Genomic DNA, 13,510 nt, shown 5'->3' with positions numbered 1-13,510 from the left:
ACTCCACATGAAATGCAAATCAACCCCAATGAAATTTCACACCCATTAGGATGGCTGTTATAAAAACAAACAGACGAAAACAACCAAACAGAACACACAAAGAGAAAAAAATAACTTTTATTGGCGGAAATGTAAAATTTCGGGTGCTATGAAAAATAGTAGTGCAGCAGGAAACCCTTGGTGTTCCTCAGCTTGGGGCTATATAAATCCTAAATCTGTTTATCTTCACATGACCCTTCTCTGTGTGTCTGTGTGTCTCAAACCTACCCCTCCTTCCTTGTATAAAGATGACGTCAGTCCAGGTTTGATGCGGGATACAGGATGCTTGGGGCTGGTGCACTGGGATGACCCAGAGGGATGGTACGGGGAGACAGGTGGGAGGGGGGTTCAGGATAGGGAACACATGGATACCCAGGGCACATTCATGTTGAAGAATGGCAAAACCAATACAATATTGTAAAGTAATTAGCCTCCAATTAAAATAAATAAATTTGTATTTAAAAAACGATGATGTCAATCATTAGATGTAACACACACCCTGGTGGTGTGGTGGTTTAGTTGCTAAGTCATGTCTAACTCTTACGACCCCATAGACCATAGCCCACCAGCCTCCTCTGTCCATGGGATTCTCCAGACAAGACTACTGGAGTAGGTTGCCATTTCCTTCTCCAGGGGATCTTCCCAACCCAGGAATCAAACCCAGGTCTCCCGCCTTGCAGGCAGATTCTTTACAATGAAAGTCCAGCACAGACCCTAATTCAGGATGAAAAGTAGACCTAACATATAATACATAAATTCCACTTCTGAGAATACATCCAAAGGAAATGAAACCATCTCAAGGAAATTTCAGTATTTTCATGTTTATTGCAGCATTATTTGCAATAGTCAAGGTATGAAAAGAGTGCCCATAGACAGATGAAAAGATAAAGAAAATGTGGTGTATATATGTCCAATTGAACATTATTTAGTCTTGTAAAAGAAGGAAATCCTACCATTTGTGACCCAAAAAAAATGCACCTGGAAGGCATTATGCTAAATGAAATGAGAAAAAAAAAAAAACTACTTCATGGTATAATTTACATTTAGAATCTAAGAAAAGGGTGGGGGGATATGTGAGGTGATGGGTATGTTAATTAACTTGGTAGTGGAAATCCTTTCACAATGTGCAGTGCTATGCTGTGCTTAGTCTTCAGTCATGACAGACTCTTTGACCACTCATAGACTGTAGACCACCAGGTTCCTCTGTCCACGGGGACTCTCCAGACAAGAATACTGGAGTGGGTTACCATGCCCTCCTCCAGAGGATGGCATGGAACCCAGGTCTCCTGCATTGCAGGTGGATTCTTTACCAGCCGAGCTACTAGGAAAGCCCTTCACAATGTATGTGCATATAAAATTATTGCTTCCTGTATTTTTTTTAATTCAAACTTTTCATTCTTATTTTACTTGTTTATTTATTTTTGGCCACACTGCATGACATATGGGATCTTAGTTCCCTAAGCAGGAATCGAACCCATGCCCCCTTCATTGGAAGCACGCTGTCTTAACCACTGTGAAGAACCAAAGTGAAGAAGTCTCACTTTGTGTACTTAAACATATTACAATTTTATTAGTCAATTATGTGTCAATAAAGCTGAAAAAAAAAAGTATGTACCTCCTCAGGACACTCCACAACATCACTATAAAGTATCCTTTCCCCAAAAAATGAACCCAGGACTTGATCAAGTATCTAGATCTACACATCAATTTATAATTATAACTTACAAGAAGCATATTTGAAACAATAACACACAAATGCAATCAGCAAAATCCAGACCATTTCTTCATCAAATAAATTCCAAGAATCACATACAAGAGGGGAAACAAAAAAAAAATCCTATAGGTTAGAAAGGACTTTAAGCAGCTATCAACCAATTGGAATATAGGGATATTATTTGGATTCTAATGTGAGAAAATTATTAAAAAATCATGAGGCAATTCGGTTAATTTGAGTATTAATTGGATATTTTATATTTTAATAAAATTATAATTTGATAATATAATTATTATTAATACTTTAAAGTACACTAATGGGATTATGCTTATGCTTTTAAAAAGAACTTGTCTTTTTAGAGTTGTACTGAAATCATCTGATATATAAAATCTGCTCTGAAATAATCCTGGAGAAGAGGTCAAAGTAGATAGAATACAGATGAAACAAGACTCTAATTGGTAATCACTGAACCTGTGTGATGAATACATGGCTTTCATTACATAAAGCCAAGTCATGTTAAAAACTGAGAGTTTTCTTTGTCAAAAATTAGAGTATTGACAATATCATATAACTCAACCTTCAGAGTTCAGGCGCTCTGTCATGTCTGACTCTTGGCAACCCCCTGAACCGCAACACACCAGGCCTCCTTGTCCATCACCAGCTCCCAGAGTTTACCCAAACTCATGTCCATTGAGTTGGTGATGCCATCCAACCGTCTCATCCTCTGTCATCCCCTTGTCTCCCTGCCCTCAATCTTTCCCAGCATTAGGGTCTTTTCAAATGAGTCAGCTCTTCAAATCAGGTGGCCAAAGTATTGGAGTTTCAGCTTCAACTTCAGTCCTTCCAATGAACACCCAGGACTGATTTCCTTTAGGATGGACTACTTGGATCTCCTTGCAGTCCAAGGGACTCTCAAGAGTCTTTTCCAACACCACAGTTCAAAAGCATCAATTCTTCTGCACTCAGCTTTCTTTATAGTCCAACTCTCACATCCATACATGACTACTGGAAAAACCATAGCCTTGACTAGACAGACCTTTGTTGGCAAAATAATGTCTCTGCTTTTTAATATGCTGTCTAGGTTGGTCATAACTTTCCTTCCAAGGAGTAAACGTCTTTTAATTTCATGGCTGCAATCACCATTTGCAGTGATTTTGGAGCCCCAAAAAATAGTCAGCCTCTGTTTCCACTGTTTCCCCATCTATTTGCCATGAAGTGATGGGACTGGATACCATGATCTTAGTTTTCTGAATGTTGAGCTTTAAGCCAACTTTTTCACTCTCCTCTTTCACTTTCATCAAGAAGCTCTTTAGTTCCTCTTCACTTTCTGCCATAAGGGTGGTGTCATCTGCATATATGAGGTTATTGATATTTCTCCCGGCAATCTTGATTCCAGCTTGTGCTTCTTCCAGCCCAGCGTTTCTCATGATGTACTCTGCATAGAAGTTAAATAAGCAGGGTGACAATATACAGCCTCGATGTACTCCTTTTCCTATTTGGAATCAGTCTGTTGTTCCATGTCCAGTTCTAACTGTTGCTTCCTGACCTGCATACAGGTTTCTCAAGAGGCAGGTCAGGTTGTCTGATATTCCCATCTCTTTCAGAATTTTCCACAGTTTATTGTGATCCACACAGTCAAAGGCTTTAGAATAGTCAATAAAGCAGAATTAGATCTTTTTCTGGAACTCTCTTGCTTTTTCCATGATCCAGCGGATGTTGGCAATTTGATCTCTGGTTCCTCTGCCTTTTCTAAAACCAGCTTAAACATCTGGAAGTTCATGGTTCACATACTGCTGAAGCCTGGCTTGGAGAATTTTGAGCATTACTTTACTAGCATGTGAGATGAGTACAATTATGTAGTAGTTTGAGCATTCTTTGGCATTGCCTTTCTTTGGGATTGGAATGAAAACTGACCTTTTCCAGTCCTGTGGCCACTGGTGAGTTTTCCATATTTGCTGACATATTGAGTGTAGCACTTTCACATCATCTTTTAGTGCTATGGTCGCAAAGAGTTGAACACGACTAAGCGACTGAACTGAACTGAACTGAATCTACTTTTGTCTGCAATTGGTTATTTCTATAACAAAAGGCTTTTTTAAACTGGCACTTAATGTACCAGTCAGTTTTATGGATGTTTATTAAGTAGACACAAGACCCAAAAATCTGACAAAGATTTCATGAATCTGAATTCCTAAAAATGCGAAGAGAGAAACACCTACTGATACTATCTTGGGACCAATATTCAGATCGAAGATCTTTCTGCAGACCCATTCAGTCAACTCCTTTCTATGTATGCCCATCAAGTTAAATTCTGCTTCCTCCATTGGCAGAACTGGAAGGGAGAAATGGTGTCTTTACAGAGTTTCCCTCTTGAGGTTAAGCGGTGTTGGAAGCAGCCTTGTATCTGTGTATTACATCACTGCGTGGATATACAGAGACTTTTTGCTTGATTGTTTTAAATAAAATGTTTTTAAGATTTTTTAAAATTTTTATTTAGGTTTAGTCACTCAGTAGTGTCTGACTCTTTGCAACCCCATGAACTGTAGCCTGCCAGGCTCCTCTGTCCATGGGACTCCCCAGGCAGAAATACTGGAGTGCGTTGCCATTTCCTTCTCCAGGGGATCTTCCTGACCCAGGCATCGAACCCAGGTCTCCGGCATTGCAGGCAGATTCTTTACTGACTGAGCTACAGGGAAACTCCTTTATTTAGTGAGCTATTTTCATTTTTGGCTGTGCTGAGTCTTCATTGCTGTGCGGGCTCTTGTCTAGTTGTGGCAAGCAGGGGCTACTCTCTATTGTGGTGTGCAGGCTTCTCATTGCTTCTCTTATTGTGGAGCACAAGCTGTAGGGCATGCAGGCTTCAGTAGCTGCGGCTCCTGGGCTCTAGAGCACAACCTCAATAGTTGTGGCTCACAGGCTTAGTTGCTCCGCGGCATGTGGGATCTTTCCAGACCAGGAAGACCGGTGTCTCCTGCATTGGCAGGTGGATTCTTTACCACTGAGCCACCAGGAAAGCCCTGTTTTTGATTCTTAGAGTGATGAGGAAGACTGACTTCAAAGAAAAATGGAAACTTCCTCTATGAGAAGCCCTGGGCCTTGGGGAGACAGAGTCTGGGAGACTAGGAAAATTTGTTCCCTGAGGACAGGGTGCAGAGCAAGTTGGGAAACACAACTTGCTCCAAGTTGCCTCCTGAAGACCTAGTATACTCAATACAACCTTTTTACTGCCATGTTCCAGCCCCCCAAGGAAGTCAAACTATTCAGGGAACAGAGGTGAATTTGAACAATTTATCTAACAAGGAGCCTTGGGAATTGACTTATTATTGGCCCAGAAACCGTAAATATTCCCTCCGTTCCTACAATTTATCCTCCACTCCAGCTTTCCTTCTTTGGGCCAGGAGGCTGCATACCTTTGCCTTTATGAACATCTTTCTGTTCTGATCTAACTTCATCATTTTGTCCTTTCCTGGAAGCAGAGCCAACATCTTTATTGTCCATCAGCAGGGAGGGAATGGAACCATGTTTGCCTCATGCCCCTGTGATAAGGTCAAGAAGAGGAAAGATAGCCCTGTAAGTGGATCTGGGGACAAAAAAGAGGGAGGGAGGAGGAGAAAGAGAGAGAGAACTTGGAGAGAATGCCAGCAGGTATTAGAGCTGCTATGTTCTCAGAGAACTGGGAGAGTCTACTTGGCTCCATTCAACACACAGTTTCCAGCCCAGAATCCAATAACCACACTTGGCTACCTAGTTCAACTTAGTCCAAATGTGATGCCACCAAGCCCTTTCCAAAGCCCGTGACTTTCAGTACGGTTCTTAGTACCCGAACCAGATATTTCCAAAGCTCGCTTGAGTATCTCAAAGAACAAAGGAGTTCCCACCAAACTTTTGTAGGTGAAGGTTTGAGTTCTTTCCATCACTGAGTCTCTGAAGCCCTTGGAGTTGCATATACTAAGCAGTCTTGCAATTCTCAGGATAATTTGCCCATTTCAGCATAAGTTGATAAATGCTTCTTGAGTTTGTTTCCTTCATTCAACTGTAAATTCACTAATTCACTCTTGATTTTTTAAATTAAAGGGATTAAGAGTACAGGCTCTAGAGACATCCCTGATGGTCCAGTGATAAAGAATCTGCCTTGCAATGCCGGAAGCTTGGGTTTGATCCCTGGTTGATCCCTTGATTCCTGGTCAGTAAGATCCCACATGCCTTGGAGCAACTAAGTCTGAGAGGCAACTAGAGAGTCCACGCACTTCAGCAAAAGATCCCATATGATGCAACAAAAATTCCAAGTACTGCAATTAAGGCTTGAGGCAGCCAAATAAATAAATAAATTTTTTTAAGAGTACAGGCTCCATATTTAGACTGCGTGGCTTAGTTCGCCACTCACTTTCTGTGAAACCCCACTTGATTTTATTAATCTCCTTGCATCTCCATTTCCTTATGTGTGAAACAGACCTACCAACATTGCGTTGTTCTGAGTAGCTAATTGACAAAGAATGTAGAACAGTGCCTGGTACTGTAGGAGACAATAAAAAAAGAGGATCATTATTTATTTATGCATTGATTGAAGATGGCGTGTATATCTTTTATATCCAGGTAAGACGTTGGCTACAAAAATGAACAAAGAAATCTATTTACAGAGCAGGAATAGAGACACGGGCATAGAGAACAGATCTGTGGACATAGCGGGGAAAGGAGAGGGTGGGACAAACTGAGAGCATAGTGTTGAAACATATACATTACCGTATGTAAAATAGTTAGTGGGAAGCTGCTGTATAGCACAGGGAGCGTGCTCTGTGATGACCTAGAGGGCTGGGATGGTGTGGGGAGTGGGAGGGAGGTCAAGAGGGAAGGAAAATATGTACACTTAATGGCTGATTCAGGCTGTCATATGGCAGAAATCAACATAACATTGTAAATCAATTATCCTCCAATTAAAAATAAATTTTTAAAAAATGAACAAAGGCACACAGTTCCTGCTTTAGAGTGTCTGGAAGACAAGGTTTGTGTCTATTTGTGTCTTTGTCTGCACTACTCACTCCAAATCCTGGCATAATGCAGCCACCAATAATTGTTTATGGGGGAAAAAAAGACAGTGAGTGTGTAAATAAAATAAAAATCTTACTGCTTTGCAAATAGATTCATCTGTAAACCATTTTTCCAGATTCAGCATGTATGTGTTAATATATGATATTTGTTTCTTTCTTTCTGACTTATCAGGAAGATTATTCCGTCAGTGATTTCATGATGGTTTGAAGGAGACAGAAAGGATGCATGAGGACTAATTCAAGACTAATACTCGACAACCAGAACTAAGAAGAGCCTTGATGGGAGGAGGTAGATGGAAAGACGACTGTAAGAATAGACAGTTCAGCTTGTAGATGTAGCAACTCACTGACAGATTGGCTTTGGCAGTGGAAGTAACAAGGGAGGAAAAGTCAAAGTTTCAATCACAGGTGTCTGAAGTGATGATGATTTTATTCACGGAAATAAGGTCACCAGAAAAGAAACAGACTTTGTTATTTGCATGATAAACTTGGTCTGCCAGGAAGAAAGAGAAAGGAAAACCACCGCTTTTATAATTATATTATTCTCTGTCAGATACTGTGTAGAAAATTTTATACCAACATCTCATTTAATCCTCAAAGCAAGCCTATTATCTATACATCATTATTCTCATCCCCTTTTGACCAAGAAAGTGAGATTTTAGTGGTTAGGTAACTCACTTAAGATCGCCTAGCCAAGTGGGAAGCTGCTGTATAGAACAGGGAGCTCGGTTTAGTGCTCTGTGAGGACCTAGAGGGGTGGGAGGGAGGCGGGTAGGAGGGAGACTCAAGAGGGAGGGGATATATGTATACTTATAGCTGATTTACATGGTTGTACAGCAGAAACTAGCACAACACTGTAAAGCAATTATGCTCCAATTTTAAAAAATAAAAATAAATAAAGATCACCTAGCTAGTAAGCGGTGAGCCCATGAATCACACCCAGGTATTTCTCTTTTCACAGCTCTTCCTTAAACCTGAGATGATGCTGCCAAATGTTGGCTGAGATCATACTATATTGTTGGGCACTGTTCCAGTCACCTTCCATGGGCTACATCACTTCAGCTTCTAAGAAAATCCAGGTGGGTATTATTAAGGATAAAGATACAGAAAATGAAGTTTAGAGAGGCTGGGGGCGGGGGGGTGGGGAGGGGGTTAGCATTAGTGGCTCAGTCTTGTTTGACTCTTTGCGACCCTATGGGATTTCCCAGGCAAGCATACAGGAGTGGGTTGCCATTTCCTTCTCCAGGGGATCTTCCCAACCCAGGCTTTGAACACGTGTCTCCTGAACTGGCAGGTAGATTCTTTACCACTGAGCCACCAAGAGAGGTTAATAGTCACTAAGTAATGGAACCAGAATTTGAATCCTGGTCTGTCTGAATCCAATTATCTCAGTGCTTCCATCTTTCTACACTGAGTGAGTGTTAGTTGCTCAGTGGTGTCCAACTCTTTGTGACCCCATGGACTGTAGCCAGCCAGGTTCCTCTGTCCATGGGATTTTCCCAGGCAAGACTATTGGAGTGGGTTGCCATTTCCTTTTCCAGGGTATCTTTCCCACCCAGGGATGGAACCCAGGTCTTCTGCATTGTAGGCAGATTCTTTACCTTCTGAGAAACACTACATTTGTGCAGATTATCCTGGTAGAAAAATTGAGTTGGCAGGCAGAAATTCAAGTCTGGGAGTTAGGAGTCTGGAGTTGTAAGTCTGGAAATCAATTCTGAAAACCATGAGACTTCTACCAAGAAGGTTATTTTTTGTTTTATCAGAGTTGGGGTCCCACCCAAGGATCCAACCCTCATCTTCTGCATTGGCAGGTGGATTCTTTATTGCTGAGCCACCAGGCAAGCCTGTCATATCCCTACTATAATTTTAAAGTTATATATTCTATACCCATTATTTAAGTAGTTACACCTAAACTTTAATCATGCGTATTTTTGTAGAAAGTCCAAAATGTTCACTGTTTCTATTTTCCTGCAACTCAACACAAAAACATTACAACAATTTTAATTCCCCATTTTGTCTCATATTATTTTATGATAAACAAATCCCAGGTCTCATAGTATTTCAATCCCCATTATTTACATGCATGGGCTTTTCCAATGACTCACCTGGTAAAGAATCCACCTGCAATGCAGGAGACGCAAGATATGCAAGTTCGACCCCTGGGTTGGAAAGATCCCCTGGAGGAGAAAATGGCAACCCACTCCAGTATTCTTGCCTGGGAAGTCCATGGACAGAGGAGCCTGGCTGGCTACAATCCATGGGGTCTGAAAGAGTTGGACACAGCTGAGCACAGCACAGGTACAAGCTGTGTGTGCGCTCAGTCTCTCAGTCGTGTCCTATTCTTTGCGACCCCATGGACTGTAGCCAGACAGGCTCCTTTATTTATGGGGATTCTCCAGGCAAGAATACTGGAGTGGGTTGCCACACCCTCCTCCAGGGGATCTTCCTAACCCAGGGATCGAACCCAGGTCTCCAGCATCGCAGAGGATTCTTTACCATCTGAGCCACCAGGAAAGCCTATGAATGCTGGAGTGGGTAGCCTATCCCTTCTCCAGGGGATCCTCCCCATCCAGGAATTGCACTGGGGTCTCATGTATCGCAGATGGATTCTTTACAAGCTGAGCTACCAGGGAAGCCTGTATTATTACTATTTTAAAACAATGCTTTGTTCAGATTTTTTCTACATTACTACCAATTTCTTGGCTGATCATTGCTTCTCAGATAATGCTTTTTTCTGGATTTAGTTTGTTGTGTCATGAAGTAAACCCTTTAGTAGTTTCCCCAGCCAGAGTTCACGCATGGTTTACTGTCAGTCTTTGTATGAGTCAGGGATATTCAAGGGAGCAACCTTGAGCCAAAGCTTGACATAAGAGATGTAAACACTACATCAGTGGTTCAAGTTGACAAAATTAGTCCAGATTGGAAATTTAGGGTGGATCCCTGGAGGAGGAAATGGCAACCCACTCCAGTATTCTTGCCTGGGAAATCTCATGGACAGAGGAACCTGGTGAGGCTTGCAAAGAGTCATACATGACTGAACACACTCATGCATGGAAATTGAAGGTAATCTCTTCGAATCTTTCAGAATCATCTCAATAGTATTCATGTAACTTCACCCTTTCAATAGTTCCAGAGGAATCATATCCATGGAAACAGACAACCAAACCAGCTCCTCTGAGTTTATCCGCCTGGGACTTTCAGAAAAGCCAGAACAGGAGACTCTCCTCTTTGCTCTGTTTCTCTGCATGTATGTGGTCACCGTAGTGGGGAACCTGTTGATCATCCTGGCCATCAGCACAGACTCCCACCTCCACACCCCCATGTATTTCTTCTTGGCCAATCTCTCCTTGGTTGATTTCTGCCTGGCCAGTGACACTGTCCCCAAGATGCTGGTGAGCATCCAAATCAAGAGCAAGTCCATCTCTTATTCCTGCTGCCTGACACAAATGTACTTCTTCCATTTCTTTGGCATCATGGACAGTGTCTTAATAGCCGTGATGGCTTATGATAGGTTTGTGGCTATATGTCACCCCTTACACTATACCAGTATCATGAGCCCACGCCTCTGTGTCCTGCTGGTTGGAGGCCCGTGGGTGTTTTCCGGCTTCATCTCCCTCACCCACATCCTCCTGATGGCCCGTCTGGTTTTCTGTGGCAATATTGAGTTGCCTCACTACTTCTGTGACCTCACCCCGCTCCTCAGACTTTCGTGCACTGACACCTCTGTGAACAAGATTTTTGTGCTCATTGTGGCAGGGATGATCATAGCCACACCTTTCATCTGCATTCTGGCCTCATATGCTCACATCATTGTGGCCATCGTAAAGGTGCCCTCTGCCGGAGGCAGGAAGAAAACCTTTTCCACCTGCAGCTCCCACCTCTCCGTGGTTGTACTCTTCTACGGGACCACCATTGGGGTCTATCTGTGTCCTTCATCTGTCCGCACAGCCGTGAAGGAGAAAGCCTCTGCTGTGATGTACACTGCCGTCACCCCCATGCTGAACCCCTTTATCTACAGCCTGAGGAACAGAGACCTGAAGGGGGCCCTGATGAAGCTGGTCAACAGAAAAATCACCTCATCCTCCTGACCACCAGGACACCTGGAAGTTTCCACGGAGTTATGATGTAAACAGCTGGGTCCTTGGGCAAAAATCTGGAATTGCATGGGTTGGGAGAGTACCACTGTAAATTTTGAATTGCAGAAGCTCAAGATAACCCTGTAACTATTTTCTCAATTATTGGGACCACCAAGTGTCCTTTGGGGGCATGTCTCATGCTGTATTTCTACAAGGATCAGTCTAGTTCTAGCAGATTGGATTCATTCTGGTTCAGAATCTACTTTGGTGTGTTGTTGCTCAGTAATGTCCAACTCTTTCATGACTCTGTGGACTGTAGCCCGATAGGCTTCTCTGTCAATGGGGTTTCCCAGGCAAGAATACTGGAGTGGATTGCCATTTCCTTCTCCAGGGGACCTTCCAGATTCAGGGATTGAATCTGTGTCTCCTGCATTGCAGGTGGGTTCTTTACCAACTGAGCCACCAGTGAGCACTCAACAAATATTTATTGAGTATGTATCCTGGGTTTGATGTTAGATGCCGAACATAGAGTCATGAACAGGAGCAACAAAAATCCTTATAGTTTGAAGTTTATAGCTGACAGTTGGAGAAGTTCTTTGACAGTTATAGTAAAATGGAATATCAGTTCAGTTCAGTTCAGTCGCTCAGTCGTGTCCAACTCTTTGCAACCCCGTGAATCGCAGCACACCAGGCCTCCCTGTCCATCACCAATTCCCGGAGTTCACTCAGACTCACGTCCATCGAGTCAGTGATGCCATCCAGCCATCTCATCCTCTGTCATCCCCTTCTCCTCCTGTCCCCAATTCCTCCCAGCATCAGAGTCTTTTCCAATGAGTCAGCTCTTCGCATGAGGTGGCCAAAGTATTGGAGTTTCAGCTTTAGCATCATTCCTTCCAAAGAAATCCCAGGGCTGATCTCCTTCAGAATGGACTGCTTGGATCTCCTTGCAGTCCAAGGGCCTCTCAAGAGTCTTCTCCAACACCACAGTTCAAAAGCATCAATTCTTCACCACTCAGCCTTCTTCACAGTCCAACTCTCACATCCATACATGACTGCAGGAAAAACCATAGCCTTGACTAGATGGACCTTTGTTAGCAAAGTAATGTCCCTGCTTTTAAATATGCTATCTAGGTTGGTCATAACTTTCCTTCCAAGGAGTAAGCGTCTTTCAATTTCATGGCTGCAGTCACCATCTTCAGTGATTTTGGAGCCCCAAAAAATAAAGTCTGACACTGTTTCCACTGTTTTCCCATCTATTTCCCATGAAGTCATGGGACCATGAAGATGGTGAAGATGCCATGATCTTCGTCTTCTGAATGTTGAGCTTTAAGCCAACTTTTTCACTCTCCTCTTTCACTTTCATCAAGAGGCTTTTTAGTTCCTCTTCACTTTCTGCCATAAGGGTGGTGTCATCTGAAAGATATAGTAGGAATATCCAACAGAGTATGGAAGGGAGAATCAGGGAAGGTCTCCTGGGAGAGGTGAGCTAGAAACCCAAAGTATAAGATGGTATCATTCAGGCCAAACTGGAGAACGAGTGCCTCAGAAAACCAACAACATGTGAAAAGGTGACAGAGCAAGTGAAAGAGAGAAAAACATGCATTTGTGAAGTGAGAAGTCCACTTATGGTGAATGACTTGGGGAATGCGAGGTCCTGAGGGCTATAGGACCAAGCTAAGAGTATGGCTTTCTCCTGAGAACCAGAGAGTTAATTTGACTTGCAGGGACCAACATCAAGGAGCAACTTTGAATGAGCTGTCCACCCTTCCTGTCACTTAGCCTATCTTCTTGTGCAAGGCCCAAGGGAGAAAGAGATTCAGATCATACACTAAGAAAGTGAAGAACCGTCATTTGTGGCATTTATCTTCATAGACAAAGAGGAGAATATTAGTCAATTCCATGATGAACCTCTAAACCAGAAGAAAGCTGAGGTGTGTCTCCTTCTCAATACATACCTATGTGTGTATTGCATTACTTATTCCATGCATTGCAACAAGTAGTAACACGGCTGATACCAGAAATGAGAGCTATTCATTGCACATTTCTGTCATCTTACCATGCTTCTCTGAGCTCTTTTCATCGTTCTGAAGTTCCTAAAAGGGCGATACATTATATTTATGTCTATCGTGGAGTAGTCTTAATACTCATACGGAGTGTATGTGCATGTGTGTGTGTGCTCAGTCGTGTTTGACCCTTTGTGACCCCATGGACTGTAACCTATCAGGCTCCTCTGTCCATCAGATTTTCCAGGCAAGAATACTGGAGTGGACTGCTGTTTCCACTCCAGAAGATCTTCCTGGCCCAGGGGTTGAACTCGTGTCTCGTGTGTCTCCTACATTGGCAGACAGATTCTTTAGCACTGCACCTCTCATACAGAGATTTACAACTAAAATGGAAAGAGTGGTGACTTTGAATGGGGCCAGAAATTTTCAAATGATGCTAAGCAGCTGACACCATCTTAAGCAGAATGGTTTTGCATAATCATACATCTAACTTGCTTCTGTAGCTTTCCTTTCTTTTTTTTTTTACAATCTCTCAATTATTTAATTAAACCTTTTCTAATAGAAAATTTTAACACACACAATGCTGGCATAATTGTTTAATGAACTCCCAATACACCTCTTTCCTCAGCCACA

At 42.5% G+C, this 13,510-nt stretch overlaps 1 protein-coding gene across 1 annotated transcript; it reads left to right on the top strand.

Annotated features, from left to right (window-relative positions):
* Positions 1-9,944: 9,944 nt before the first annotated feature.
* Positions 9,945-10,886, top strand: OR1M1 (olfactory receptor family 1 subfamily M member 1). The gene has a single exon (NM_001389917.1). The coding sequence runs from the start codon at positions 9,945-9,947 to the stop codon at positions 10,884-10,886; it is 942 nt and encodes a 313-aa protein (NP_001376846.1).
* The last annotated feature ends 2,624 nt before the right edge of the window (positions 10,887-13,510 follow it).

This window comes from Bos taurus, chromosome 7 (assembly GCF_002263795.3).
Source record: "Bos taurus isolate L1 Dominette 01449 registration number 42190680 breed Hereford chromosome 7, ARS-UCD2.0, whole genome shotgun sequence".
Classification (NCBI taxonomy): Eukaryota; Metazoa; Chordata; class Mammalia; order Artiodactyla; family Bovidae; genus Bos; species Bos taurus.
The sequence above is the reverse complement of the archived record's forward strand: the minus strand, read 5'-3'. Positions and strand labels throughout refer to the sequence as shown.